General features: G+C 42.0%; 1 protein-coding gene across 2 annotated transcripts; it reads left to right on the forward strand.

The window, feature by feature from the left end:
- The first annotated feature begins 6,782 nt into the window (after positions 1–6,782).
- DSEL (dermatan sulfate epimerase like) lies at positions 6,783–13,477 on the forward strand. Of its 2 annotated transcripts, none has more exons than XM_034429383.3 (2): positions 6,783–7,985; positions 8,714–13,477. In XM_034429383.3, exon 2 carries the CDS (start codon positions 9,596–9,598, stop codon positions 13,250–13,252), a length of 3,657 nt encoding a protein of 1,218 aa, XP_034285274.2. In that variant the 5' UTR covers positions 6,783–7,985; positions 8,714–9,595; the 3' UTR covers positions 13,253–13,477. The 2 variants fall into 2 exon arrangements, with proteins under 2 accessions (XP_034285274.2, XP_034285275.2); XM_034429384.3 differs by having other exon boundaries at positions 7,011–7,985; positions 8,717–13,477.
- The last annotated feature ends 385 nt before the right edge of the window (positions 13,478–13,862 follow it).

Genomic DNA, 13,862 nt, shown 5'->3' on the forward strand with positions numbered 1-13,862 from the left:
TTTAAAGCACTCCATGGCATAGGACCCGGGTACCTTCGAGACCGACTTCTGCCACCAACAGTCTCCCACTGGCCAGTCCGCTCCCACAGAGAGGGTCTCCTCAGGGTGCCATCGGCCAAGTTATGTCGGCTGGCGACACCCAGGGGGAGGGCCTTCTCTGTGGGAGCCCCTGCCGTGTGGAATGAACTGCCCCCAGAAATGCGTAAGATCTCTGACCTCCGTGTATTTTGCTGTGCCCTCAAGACCCTGCTGTTCCGCCAGGCCGGGCTATCAATGTAATGATTTTAAATTGGGTGTTTTAAATTTTTGGGGTTTTAAATATGACCCGAAATTATTTAATAATTTTAATTATTTTTAATTGATGTCTGTCTTTGTGCTTTTAATAGGCTGTACACTGCTTTGAGTCCTTCGGGAGAAGGGCGGTATAGAAATAAATTTATTTATTTATTTATTTATTTATTTATTTATTTATTTATTTATTTATTTATTTATTTATTTATTTCAAAGGCAGCAGAGTGTCATGATTCAAGTAGATTTGAAGAGTTCAAATCTATTCTCTGCCTTTTGTGATGTGTATATCACAAGTCCGTTCTGTATATCACAAGGCTGATATAAAAACATCAAAAAAAGAAGAAATGAATGCAATGTAAAAAGCCAAGATCTCCTGGAGGAAAGATCTACTGTGCTGAAGATTTCTTTTTTGGGGTGGTATTTTCCCCAGTGGATTTTACATATACTTCTTTTAAAAGACAAAAGTGAACTTTACTGAATTGCATCTTTGTCTTAATAAGCTTGAAAAAAATAGCACTGGAAAATTTCATATAAAAACATGTAATTCCAAAGTTTATATCAAGTGTCATTTCATTTCCAGACATCCTCACTATGCATTTCATAAAATACTTCAAAGTCAACTCCCCCCCCCAAGTATTTCTTTTGGAATAGTCATTATTGGATTGTTTATGGCAGGGGTGAAATCTAAAAATTTTCGCTACCGGTTCTGTGGGCATGGCTTAATTAGTGGGCGTGGCTTGGTGGTCAGGTGACTGGGTGGGCGTGGCTTGGTGGTCAGGTGGGCGTGGCCAAGTCGACGTCACTTCTTTGCCCTTTTTTAACCTACAAAACACAACACAACACAACAGGCTCACCCACAATGTAAAAGCAGCTGTACTAGACCCAAAATGGCCCCTGCAACAAGCAGGAACCTCACACAGGCACAAAAAGCCCCAAAAAACTTTCACACTTTACACACACACAACACAACACAACTGGCTCGCCCACAATGTAAAAGCAGCTGTGCTAGACCCACAATGGCCCCTGTAACAAGCAGGATCCTCACACAGGCACAAAAAGCCCCAAAAAACTTTCACACTTTACACACACACAACACAACTGGCTCACCCACAATGTAAAAGCAGCTGTGCTAGACCCACAATGGCCCCTGCAACAAGCAGGAACCTCACACAGCCACAAAAAGCCCAAAAAATCAACTTTCACACTTTACACACACAAAATTCCACATACAGCTTTGTGAGATTTTGTGTGTTTGTGTAGTTAGAGTGAAACACTAGAGAAACACAAAATTTCAGAAAGCTGCACAAATATTATTTTATTTTATTTTATTTTTATATAAAAGCAGCTAAATTTAAAACTTCCTTAACTTTAAATGGCTAGGTCTAAAAAAAGAACAACTAAAAAAAACCCCAATTAACTATTTTTTTTTAAGCTCCCAAAGGGGAAGAAAACTTACAGGCAGGCAGGCAGACAGATAGAGCTGGTCACCGATGAGCTTGATTGCAGGCAGGGAGATTCAGTTGCTTGCTGATGCAATGGATTGCACGGATAACAGCAAGCGAAGCAAGGCAGGCGTGTGAAGGCAAGCAAGCTGGAGGCTCGGGGTGGGGGTGGGAGGGATTTTTGCTACCGGTTCTCCGAACTGCCCGCCGCCATCGCTACCTACTAGCCCAAGCTGGTCCGAACCGGGAGCATTTCACACCATTATTTAGAGCACTGTATTGCTATGTGATAACATTCTTCCATCACATTGCTGCTTTTTAAAAAATTTCTGCAACTACAATAGAATGGATGCAGAATTTGTCCAACACTTTATTACACTTTTCATGCCTGGAATGAATATAAAGATAAGAAGATAAGATAAAGAAGTGCTGTGTTGTTTCTCCATAGCTTTGAATTGATCATTCTCCCTCAATCCTGACTACCTCAAAGTTAAAGTTGTTGGGAAGTTAAAGTGTGGGAAGCTATGAATATCGCAATGTATTCCTTCCAAAAAGAGCATTGTTGTTTTTTTTAAAAGCCTGCTCGCCCAGGCTCCTTAGGGCCCCAACAGGAAGCAGTTGTTGAAGCTAAGGAGCCACCACGAGAAAGAATTGGCAAAACAGCTGGCTCAGTTCAAATTGGATCTGACCAAGAAGGAGGCTCAGCAGAAGCACTTCACTGACGACTACGAGCATAGGCTTTCCAAGCAAAGGGAAGACCTGCGGGAGTGCAAGGCCAGGTACTGGCACCTGGAGGCTCAGTGGGCTGAGATAGTCAGCCAGTTCCAGGCCATGATGCAGTCCCACTGGAATGAGGCCTCCAACTCTTTGCCACCAGCAGCACTTCCCTGCAGCCTTCGCCCAAAGCCCCGCACCAGCAGAATTTCTGCCCCCCTCCGACCTGCAAAAAAGATCTCAAAGGGGGAAACTTTCTGCAGCAACACAAGCATTCATTGCAAGTATCAACCAGGGGTTGTAGTTTGAGGACCCTTGATCTAATACAATATAAAAAATGCAAATAATTTTTCTGCGGACCACCAAAATTTTCTCATGGACCACCAGTGGTTCACGGACCACCAGTTGGTGACCGCTGTTCTATGCAGTTTGAAAAGTTTTTCTTTGTAGATATAAGATAGTTGATATCTTAAAAGCTGAAAATCATGTTGTAATATTACTCCTGCTCAATTTGTTTTTAGATGTACTGGATGATTACTATTGCTGCACACTTACCAAGTCATAAATTCATAAATCTGTTTCTCTTAATTTAAAAGTATTTTGTTAATATTATGTACTCCTGTGATTGCTTTGAAATCCTCTTTTTAACTTGAATATTATTCCTTCCTGTCTTTCTTCTTGTGATCCTAAGCAATAAGGCTAAACTGCCAGTTTATGTTAGTTGATCTAAATTACCACATAAACTATTGCAGCACCTGGGTGAAGGTAAAATTGACTGTTATTATGAATAATAACGTCCACTGAAATATGAAATATGATTGACCAATTATAAATTTAATCTGTACCACCCAGGAGGCATTACGTAGCATATTATACAATTCCATGTTGCTTATTTAGAGATCAAATGCAAATCTCTAACAGCACAGCATCTTTGTGTCATTGACCAAGTGACACATTTCATCCCATGGTGTGTGCAACAGAATAAATTAAGAACAGACATTTACAGAGAGGATCCTATGAGTAAACTAGGGGATTAAAGCAAAGCATTTAGAGAATTGTTTTTTAAATGGTTCAAACCCATAGCTTATTTCACAAAAATTCCATTCTGATCTGCCCTATGCTGACACCATATGTGTCATACTCCCATTCTCAAAGGAAAACATATTCCATTGCCCTTGTCCTATTTAGGAGAGGCGAAATATAAAAAGGTTCTTTCAAGATCAGACAGACATCTGAGTTGTCCAACACAGTGAGTCATTTAGCGTCTGATCAGATGTACCCAGAAAATTCAAAAGCAAGACATGACAGTGATGGTATTTTTGCTGAGCAACTGGCAATTTATTCCTTTGATTCTGGAAGTACTTGAAAGTGATTTTCTTCAACCCAAAGACCTCCATTCTCGATCCCATGCTGGTGGCATTGGTATGCCAATGGATTTCAAGACATCTCATTGGGGAGAAACAGATATTAAAGCAGATATTAAAAATATAAAAATGATTTGTAATACCCAACACTATTGTTAGCTTTCCTTATTGATGGCTTTCATTATTTCCAAACTTCTTCACAGTTTTATTGATTTTGGAATCTACAAATGAGCAACCCTGAAGATAATTCAGAATCAGAGTACAATGCTTGTCTTATCAGGGATGGGCAAGGAAATATGCCATTCTATTCAATTGGTTTCTTGACTAATTATAGCCTTGATCAGAGTAAGGCTAATATTGTCAATTGGGGGGGGGGTCTGTCATTTTGCTTTTCATCCCGCATTCTATGAAGGAAGCCCTCCTCTTGGAGTTTATAGCACCCCAGTCATCCTTTGCAAACAGCCCTCATGTATGGCCGTGGCTTTTATTAATTGATTGATTGATTGATTGATTGATTATAAAGGAGTTCTCGGAGTGCTTGCAAAGCTTTGAAAAAAAATTAAGATAATAAAAGATGGTAAAAAGTAAAATAAATACGTAGATGTAGATATAAATACAGTATGTATGTAGATAGCTCAAACACTATCACATACATCATAATAACTTTCGATAAGAACATTAACACTACCAGAGCCTAATTGCTAACATATTCTGCTAGGTTTATTAATTTTCCCATTCATAAAATGACATATAGCTCCATTATGAATATAATGAATTTATGGAAATCAGCCACAAGATATAGTAATGCTGTCCTGCAGTTCAGATGGCTTTGAAATGGAACTAGCCTAATACATCAATCACAGCTTGATAAGTTCCTATTAGACAAGAAACAGCCTTCCAGGCTTAGAACCAGTATTCCTCCAAGTACAATTAAACAAACAAAACCAAAATACCTCGTTTCTGCTGTGGATTTCTCAGACCTATTTGTCTGGAATCTGTTTGGGTAAAACATCTGAATGGAATCAGTTATTACAACAGCAGATCCATTATGGTGTTATGGCTTTAACAGAGGCTTCATTCACTATTAACAACAGTTTTGATTATTTGTGGGGTGGGGATTTCTATGAAACAAAACTATGGATCTAATGCTAATGTATTAGCATTTCAAGTAGTTTCACTATTTGATAATGGATCAGTCTGAAACTATATATGAAATATGAAAGGCATTCAAATGTAGACCCATTCTGGAGTGGACACTTGGATGGAGAAAAGTTGGATGTTTTGTTAGTCAAGTGCCTGATGATGACAATAACAATACGCAACTGGACTTGGATGAGATTTTCAATCCCCTTAGGGAAAAATAGACATGAGACAATTTTAATCCCTTGGGACCAGTTGGAAACCCAGAAAAAAAAAAACCCCACATATTTCAGTGGCTATTTCAATTCTGATTTTTAATTGTATTTTTATGTTGTCCAAGAACAAAAATGTACTATTGCATCATTCTTATTATTCCACATTCAATGTCAGCAATGTATTTTTTTAAAGTTTCTGCAATTTAGATCAGGATTGCTGTAGCAAAATCTATCATGAGTATATAAAGATTAAGTTATACTACATCCATTAATTTATCTAAGAGAGGATTCATTCTCTAGTCAATTTCACAGTAGCCTTAACTTTCCAGACAGTTCAGTCTAGACAATTTGAAAACCACTTCTACAACACTGTTAGAAAACCTGGGACTTGATTTTTTTTCAGCTAAGGTTTTTTGTTGCACTATCCCACAAATATCACAACTCTGCAGTGCACTGAATTTAGCAAAAAGGATGATTGTCCAGAAACCCTGTCACAAAAATATTACAGTCAGTGTAGATTTTGAGGAAAAATAAGGATCAGGAATGTGGGGCGGCACGTTTGTCTTTGTCCAGGTGCAGGAGTGTCAAACTGGCAGCCTACCCCCCCTCCACCCCAGCTCCGCGAAGGGGAAAATTGTCACAATATGTCACGTGATGGCAACGTGATGCCATGAATTTGACATCTGTGGTCTAGGGCTTCCCGTGATTATGTTACTGGGTTCAGAAGATAGAAAAGTAGAACTTAATTTTGTATCAAACATGCAGTGATGGTAACTCAACCAATACTTCCAGATGCCCAGTAGAAGAATTTCTAAAAAAGAGCCTTGGTGGAACAGCGGACTAAAGTGCTGTTAAGTAGCACTTAGCTGCCAGCTGCCTGCAATTACTGTGAGTTCAAATCTCACCAGGCTCAAGGTTGACTCAGCCTTTCCATCCTTCCGAGATAGGTAAAATGAGGACCCTGACTATGGGGGCAATAAGCTGACTTTGTATAAAAAAGAACACCACTTGGGGGGGCCGAAAGCCCTACTAAGCAGGTATATACAAAAGTATGAAGCCTAGTGCTTAACACATTGTAAGCCGCCCTGAGTCTCCGGAGAAGGGCGGCATATAAATCGAACCAATAAATAAATAAATAAATAAATAATAAATATTCAGTGGAGGTTAGGGATAGGAGGCTTTGACACACTGGAGTACTAAAGAATCCAGCCATAAAGTTTCTGTCAATACATTTATTTATTTATTTTATCGCATTTCTATGCCGCCCAACTCCCAAGGGACTCTGGGCGGCTGATTATGATTATATGATTATGATGGCTTTTTCTATGCAGACAAGTGATCTGTGTTTTCAACCGGGTCCCTTATAAAAACGATGGTTATTGTTGATGTTTTTACATCTTCGATTCAGATCCAGGATCTTAGGACCAGGTGGTGCCACAAAGCCTCAGACTCCCCCCCCCCAATGGCTCATTTTGAGCTGTTAGACGTCATGTCTGTGAAACCGGTGGTTTCCAACGGATCCTACGCTTAAAAAATAATAATCATCATCATCATAACATCATCTGAGAATCCACAAAGTGCTGACTTTTACTTTCTTCCTAGAACCTCACCCACTTATTCAGCCTGGGCACGTTTCAAGAGCGGTCGTCTGTATTCTCGCATGAGAATTCCTCCATTCCATCAACACTTTCCTCGCATCTTTCAGTTTTCTCCCCCGCTGCTCCTTCCAACCTAGGTCCCCCCCCCATCCCAGAACCCCCCCCCCACCCGTCCCACTTGCTTCTCGCAAAGATCAGGTGTAGTTAAGAGGAGGGGGGGTAGGTTGAAGAGGGGGGGGGAACCGCGACTTTCGCACATGCTCGGTACCGGGCGGGCGTTGCAAAAAAAAAGAAAGAAAGAAAAAAGGCAGAGAATGAGCAGCAGCAGCTGCCGGCGAGGGCAGAGACCGCTGCCAGCCCCGCCTTGACTCCGCCCGGCTCCAGGCAAGCGGTTGCCGCTCTTCATCTGCCCGGCGTTGGCCGCTGTAGCTTTCAACCCGCCGACCGCAGCGGTTGAGCCGCCACTGGCTGCAACGGAGGCGGACCGATTGATAGACAGAGAGCGGGAGGATCATGGCTAAGGCTCGGCCGGAGGAAAGTCCGTCGCTTCAGGCAGAAGCCGGAGCTGCGGCGGCGGCGGCGGCCACAGCGGCTCTGCCTGGCTCGCCTCTGCGGAAAAAGTCACGTTCTTTGCCGGAGTCGATTTGGCATCAAACTCTGAACGATTAATTCCCGCCTGAGATTTTATTTGATTTTAATTTTCGTTTGTCCTTCTCCCCCCCGCCCCCCGCCTTGGCGGGATCGGGGTCAAAAGGAGAAAAAGTCATTTCTTTCTCGGCGCCTTCACTTTTACGCTTCGAGGATATTGCGCGGCTTTTCCGCCTTTTTAAATTTTTATTTATTTTATTTTATTATTATTTTTTTAAAAAAAGGCCGCTCGGCTACTTTCGGACCGTCTTTGGCGGGATCCGACTCTTTCCTCGATCTTGGGGAGGGAAAAAAAAACACCAACCACGACGCGGATCCATCACGTGTCGACGCAAGCCGGGCTTCGGGACAGTCTGCGAAGGAGCCGAAAGGAAGCTAGTGGCTTATCCGATCCTTGCCGGGGAGCGCGAAGTCCGAAGAAAGCGCCGGGCGGCAGATCCGCGGAAAGGAAAATAAAAATAAAATAAACAGTTTTTAAAACAAGAGCTTTCTTTCGCCGGATATTTCTCCTTTCTTTCTTCCCCGGTTCCCTCCGTTATTCTGTCCTCCGCCTTCGGAGGAAGACTCCTTAAGGTAAGGCGGCGGTTTTGCAACTTTTTAAACAGGGTTAGGGGGAGATCTTCATTGATTAGCATCGTTATTTCGTAATTGCTACTATTATTAAGAAGAATTTCCTGCCTGGACCTCCTGTTGGCGATGACTTTTAAGTATTTCCATCTGTTGGCAAAGAAAACTTGTTCTAAGTGTGCCAGTCTGGTCTGGTTAATTAGTTCCTGGCGCCCTCTGGTGACCAGCCATTCGGCTGGCCACAGGTGAAAAGAGGGTGGGGGGGGCATTAAGGATACATACATATATATGTGTGTGTGTATGTATGTATGTACGGGGACAATATTTCAAAAGCACAAAGTCCTCAGCCACCCTTCAAGTTGGCTTGGTTGTCCAAACTGGTGTCCTTCCATCAGCTGGCAGGGAAAGAAGGAAATAGGTGTAACTGACAAGTGGCATTGTTGATGGGGCTTCCGGGTGGGGCTGACTCTTAACTGATTTTTTTAAAAAATGGAATTGATTCATTCACCGGTAAAAGTTTTCAACCTATTCCGAATGCTCAAGCACCTTGAAGGAAATGGCTGAAGAAGCAAAGCATTAGAAATAAAAACTCAGAGAGCTCGCGTTATTTATTTCTGATGCTAATTTGATTGGAGTAAGAATGCTAAAAAGTCTTCATTTTTTTTTAAAAAAAATATGTATATGTTGATATTAGTTTGTTTTTAATGACACATTTTTGATTTTTCTTTTTAAAGCAGAGAAGATCATCAGACCAAACAAACAAAAAAGACTACAGAAGCAGTGGAAGCAAAAGTGATCGGTGTTTCGTATTTTATGCACCCTTTTTAAAATATATTTTGTGATGAGGACATCAAGGTAGTAAAAAAAAAAAACCCTTCAGAACAGGAGCCAGTTGCACAGATGGATGAGAACATGGCAGTCATGAAACCGAGCATTAAAACCACCATCCTCTACCAGGAAGTTCAAATCAAGCAAAGCTTTCATTGCTTAAGTTTTGGAGCTGCTACAATTCTGGCTGACAAAAATATTTTGCTAAACCTTTCTACCCACAAAAAGTAACGTATGGATATTTTCAACCCACATGAGAAATGAAAATGAAGGCACACAATTCATTCACTGTATGGTCCTTTCTTTGCAAAACAACATTTGTTTCCTAATGTTTTGATATATGTCATGTTCTTGCTTTCTTTTTCAATGGCATGAATGACTAACTGTATTTTGAGGAAGAATAATTCCATTATTAACAAAGTAATGAGTTGGATATGACACACACACCCTGCACTTTAGGGCTTGCTAAACATACAATATCCTTTTCAGATCCAATGTATCAAGTATACATGGACATCAGTGAGATATGGCATTCTCTTTACTTTTCTGTATAGCCATACAATGTCTGTCAGTGTACTTGCAATTCAACATAGAGCTGTGCCTAATGACCTTATCCAAGAACTGTGTGTACCAGTAAAAGTTTTCCTTTTCCTATGTACAGTAAAGCACTTTCAAGCAGATTTTCCCACTGGTAGGTTGATTTGTGCTTGAAATTTGAACATTCCACCCATCCACCCACCCCACCAACGGAGGTGTATAACCGTAGTGAGGAATCTGCCTAATGGATCATGGCTCTAATGTTTACAGGACATTCCATATTTCTAGCATTAGTAATATTGGCAGTCTCCACTTTTGAAGAATCTGTAAGCAATTACTCTGACTGGGTGACTTTTACAGATGACGTGGATCAGTACGAGAAGCAGAGGATGGAAACTTTGGGAGCAAATCAGAAGATGAAAAAAACAATCCTATATCCAAACTTATATTTTGGTGCTGAAGAGATTCCAACTCTGAGGCAAAAGTCTCACACCAGTCATCTCAACCTCTTTAGAGCACTCCGGAGTGCGGTGTCTACGATGCTCTCCAATCCCTCCTACTATCTACCTCCTCCCAAGCATGCTGATTTTGCTGCCAAGTGGAATGAGATATATGGAAACAATTTGCCTCCCCTTGCATTTTATTGTTTCCTCAGTCCTGAAGATAAAGCTGCCTTTGATTTTGTTGTCGAATACATGGACAGAATGGCAGGATATAAAGACTGGCTGGTGGAAAATGCCCCAGGCGATGAAGTTCCCCTTGGGCATTCTTTAACTGGCTTTGCCACTGCTTTTGATTTTTTATATGCCTCATTGGATGATGTTAGAAGGCAAAAATATTCTACCAAGATATGGGCTGTGACCGAGGAAATGTACGAGTACTCCAAAATCCGCTCTTGGGGCAAGCAACTTCTTCACAACCATCAAGCCACAAATATGTTGGCATTGCTCATTGGGGCTCTGGTCACTGGAGGAGGCATTGAGTCCCAAGCAAATGCCTGGAAGCATGCTGTAGTAGATGTGATGGAAAAAACTATGTTTCTGCTAAATCATATTGTTGATGGTTCCTTGGATGAAGGTGTAGCTTATGGTAGTTATACGGCCAAATCCATCACCCAGTATATTTTCCTGGCCCAGCGCCACTTTGGGATTAACAATCTTGAAAACCACTGGCTTAAGATGCACTTTTGGTTTTATTATGCCACCCTTTTGCCAGGCTTTCAGAGAACTGTAGGCATAGCTGATTCCAATTATAATTGGTTTTATGGTCCAGAAAGCCAACTGGTTTTCTTAGATAGGTTTGTCTTGAAGAATGGAGTAGGCAATTGGCTTGCACAGCAAATTAGAAAGCACCGGCCCAAAGATGGCCCAATGGTACCATCCACTGCCCAACGGTGGAGCACCCTTCATACAGAATACATATGGTATGACCCTAAGTTAACTCCCCAACCTCCACCTGACTATGGCAAGGCTAAAATGCATGTGTTTCCAAATTGGGGGGTGGTTACATATGGAGCGGGGTTACCAAACACTCAGACAAATACCTTTGTTTCCTTTAAGTCTGGAAAGCTTGGTGGCCGTGCTGTCTATGATATAGTCCACTTTCAGCCGTATTCCTGGATTGATGGCTGGCGTAGCTTCAACCCGGGCCACGAACATCCTGATCAAAACTCTTTTACTTTTGCTCCAAATGGGCAGGTGTTCGTTTCGGAGGCCCTTTATGGACCTAAGCTTAGCCACTTGAACAATGTTTTAGTATTTGCTCCATCCCCTACAAGTCAATGCAATCAACCTTGGGAAGGTCAGCTCGGGGAATGTATGCAGTGGCTTAAGTGGACAGGGGATGAAGTTGGGGATGCATCTGGGGAGATTATTGCCTCCTCTCAGCATGAGGAGATGATGTTTGTGAGTGGCGAGGCAGCTTCTGCATATTCATCAGCCATGAAGCTGAAAAGTGTATACCGCTCATTGCTTCTACTCAATCCTCAGACTTTACTTGTCGTGGACCACGTGGAAAAGGAAGAGGACTCTCCTATTGATGCCATCAGTGCCTTCTTTCATAACCTTGATATTGACTTCAAGTATGTCCCATACAAATTTATGAACAAATATAATGGAGCCATGATGGATGTTTGGGATGCTCACTATAAAATGTTTTGGTTTGACCATCATGGGAGTAGCCCTGTTGCTAGGATACAAGAGGCCGAGCAAGCAGCTGAGTTCAAAAAGAGATGGACTCAGTTCGTAAATGTCACTTTCTCTACAAAGAGTAATATTGCGAGAATTGCCTATGTGTTCCATGGGCCTTATGTCAATGTTTCTAGCTGTAGGTTTATTGAGGATGCCCAATCGGGGTATCGGATTTCTCTAAACATCAACAACACAGAAATAATCTACTCTGTTGTAACAGAGTATCTCAATCTGTGGACAAGGTTCCATTATTTAGGATTTGGTGGCTATGCCACAGTAACCACTCAAGGAAAGGTTACACAGTTTGGCCTAGGCACTAAGACGATAGGGAAGCAGGGACTTATTCAAAAATCCATTTTCCCCTTTGGCTTTAAAGTGAATGTGATAGCAGGATTTATTTTGGGGATTAGCTTGGCCATATTGGCTTTTCACTGGCGATTTTACATTTCCTTTGGTAAGCTTTTGCGCTGGGTCTTAATCCTGGTGATCACCTTGTGGTTTATTGAACTTGTAGATGTGTGGAGCTCCTGCACACAGCTGATTTGCGCAAAGTGGACTAGCAGCATGACAAATATGGAACCAAGTGAAAGGGAGGACCAAGGACATCCTAATTTGCCTAATGTTATCATCACTTCCCTCCCTAGTTCAGGGGCAGAAATTCTGAAGCAGCTCTTTTACAACACTAGTGATTTTGTCTATATCAAGATCCCAACGGGTTACCTTGATATCCCTGAAACCGAGTTTGAGGTTGACTCATTTGTTGATGCCTGTGAATGGAAAGCTTCGGATGTTCAGAGTGGCCATTTTCGGATCCTCCAGGGCTGGCTGCTTTCCTTAGTAAAAGACACAAAGCTTCATTTACAAAATATCCATTTGCATGAAACCAGCAGAAGTAAGTTGGTGCAGCATTCTTCCATTAGCAGAGACAGAAAGAGACGGCCCAGGAAGAGGGAATCTATGGTAGAGCAAAGAAACCGCCTGCGAGGAAATTCAGACAAAGAAGCTGAATACATTCGGGAATTGAGGCAACACTTTGCCTCTTACCCAAATGCCCGCCCCGTCCTTAGTCTGAGTAGTGGAAGTTGGACATTAAAGTTACCTTTTCTTCGGGAAGTCATTGGTCCTTCCCTGAGAGCGCTTTATGTGGTTCGAGACCCGCGTGCCTGGATCTACTCAATGTTGTACAAAAACCAGCCTAGCCTTTACTCTCTGAGGAAAGTACCACAGCACCTGACTAAGCTATTTAAAGGAGACAGTCATGAAGAAAAATGTGGCTCCAATTCAGGCTATGCCTTTGAATATGAAGCTCTGAGAGAGAAGCTCACTGCCTCAGATTCAAAGGCTATCTCTGTGATGTCCCATTTATGGCTGGCCAACACAGCCGCCGCCCTGAGAGTAAATAAGGGTTTGCTGCCAGCAAACTACCAGCTGATCAGATTTGAAGATATTGTCAACTCTCCCCAGAAGACGGCTGAGGCCATCTATGACTTCCTTGGCATGCCTCTGGCTCCAGCCAGCTTAAACCAAATACTATTTGCTACATCCACCAGTCTTTTCTATCTTCCTTATGAAGGAGAAATCTCTCCGGCGGGCATTCATGCTTGGCAGCACAATATGCCTCCAGAGGAAATTAAGCAGATTGAGGATATCTGTTCAACTTTAATGGACCATTTAGGGTATCCAAAGTTTACTGATTTAAAAGCTGCAGGCCAGCAATAGTTTGCACTAAGGATCTCTGGGCTCTTCAATTTGTAGATAAGAATCTGGTTTATTCTTGTAAAAAAAAGTTGTATGTATAGTCTGTGACACTTGCAGAAAGAGATTATTTTAAACAAAACAAAATACTTGCTCTGGTATGTTTTCACCCAACCTTGCCTCTCCTCCTTTAAACAAAATGTCCTTTCCCTTTTGCTGCCTTTGAAAATAAAGCTGTGTGAATCTTTACTTTCTGTTCCAGATGGGTACTAGATAGCTCAGGGGAGCGGTAATAGGATACAAGAGCTTTCATTTCATTTCTAGGGTACCAATATGAATCCTAGCTAAGCAGGAGAATTGCCAAATGTTGCTACCATCTGCTAGTTATTTGGGGTAGAGGGGGAAGCAGAATCCAGCCTTAGTTTTCTCCGATCAACTCCTTTTATCACCAAACAGACTTCACATTTGGCAAACACGGTCTCCCTTGGGCTAGTTTTACTGGCCTGCTATGCTTGTCCTTAACCACGCCAGTGATACCGAGAAGCTGTCAACTCAAACCTCAGCCAGCTAAGGCTGTCTTCTATGGTTACCAGACACGTAAGTGTAACAATTGGATGCTACAGATATACTCACG

Source organism: Pantherophis guttatus, chromosome 3 (assembly GCF_059756535.1).
Source record: "Pantherophis guttatus breed Tessera chromosome 3, ASM5975653v1, whole genome shotgun sequence".
NCBI lineage: Eukaryota > Metazoa > Chordata > Lepidosauria > Squamata > Colubridae > Pantherophis > Pantherophis guttatus.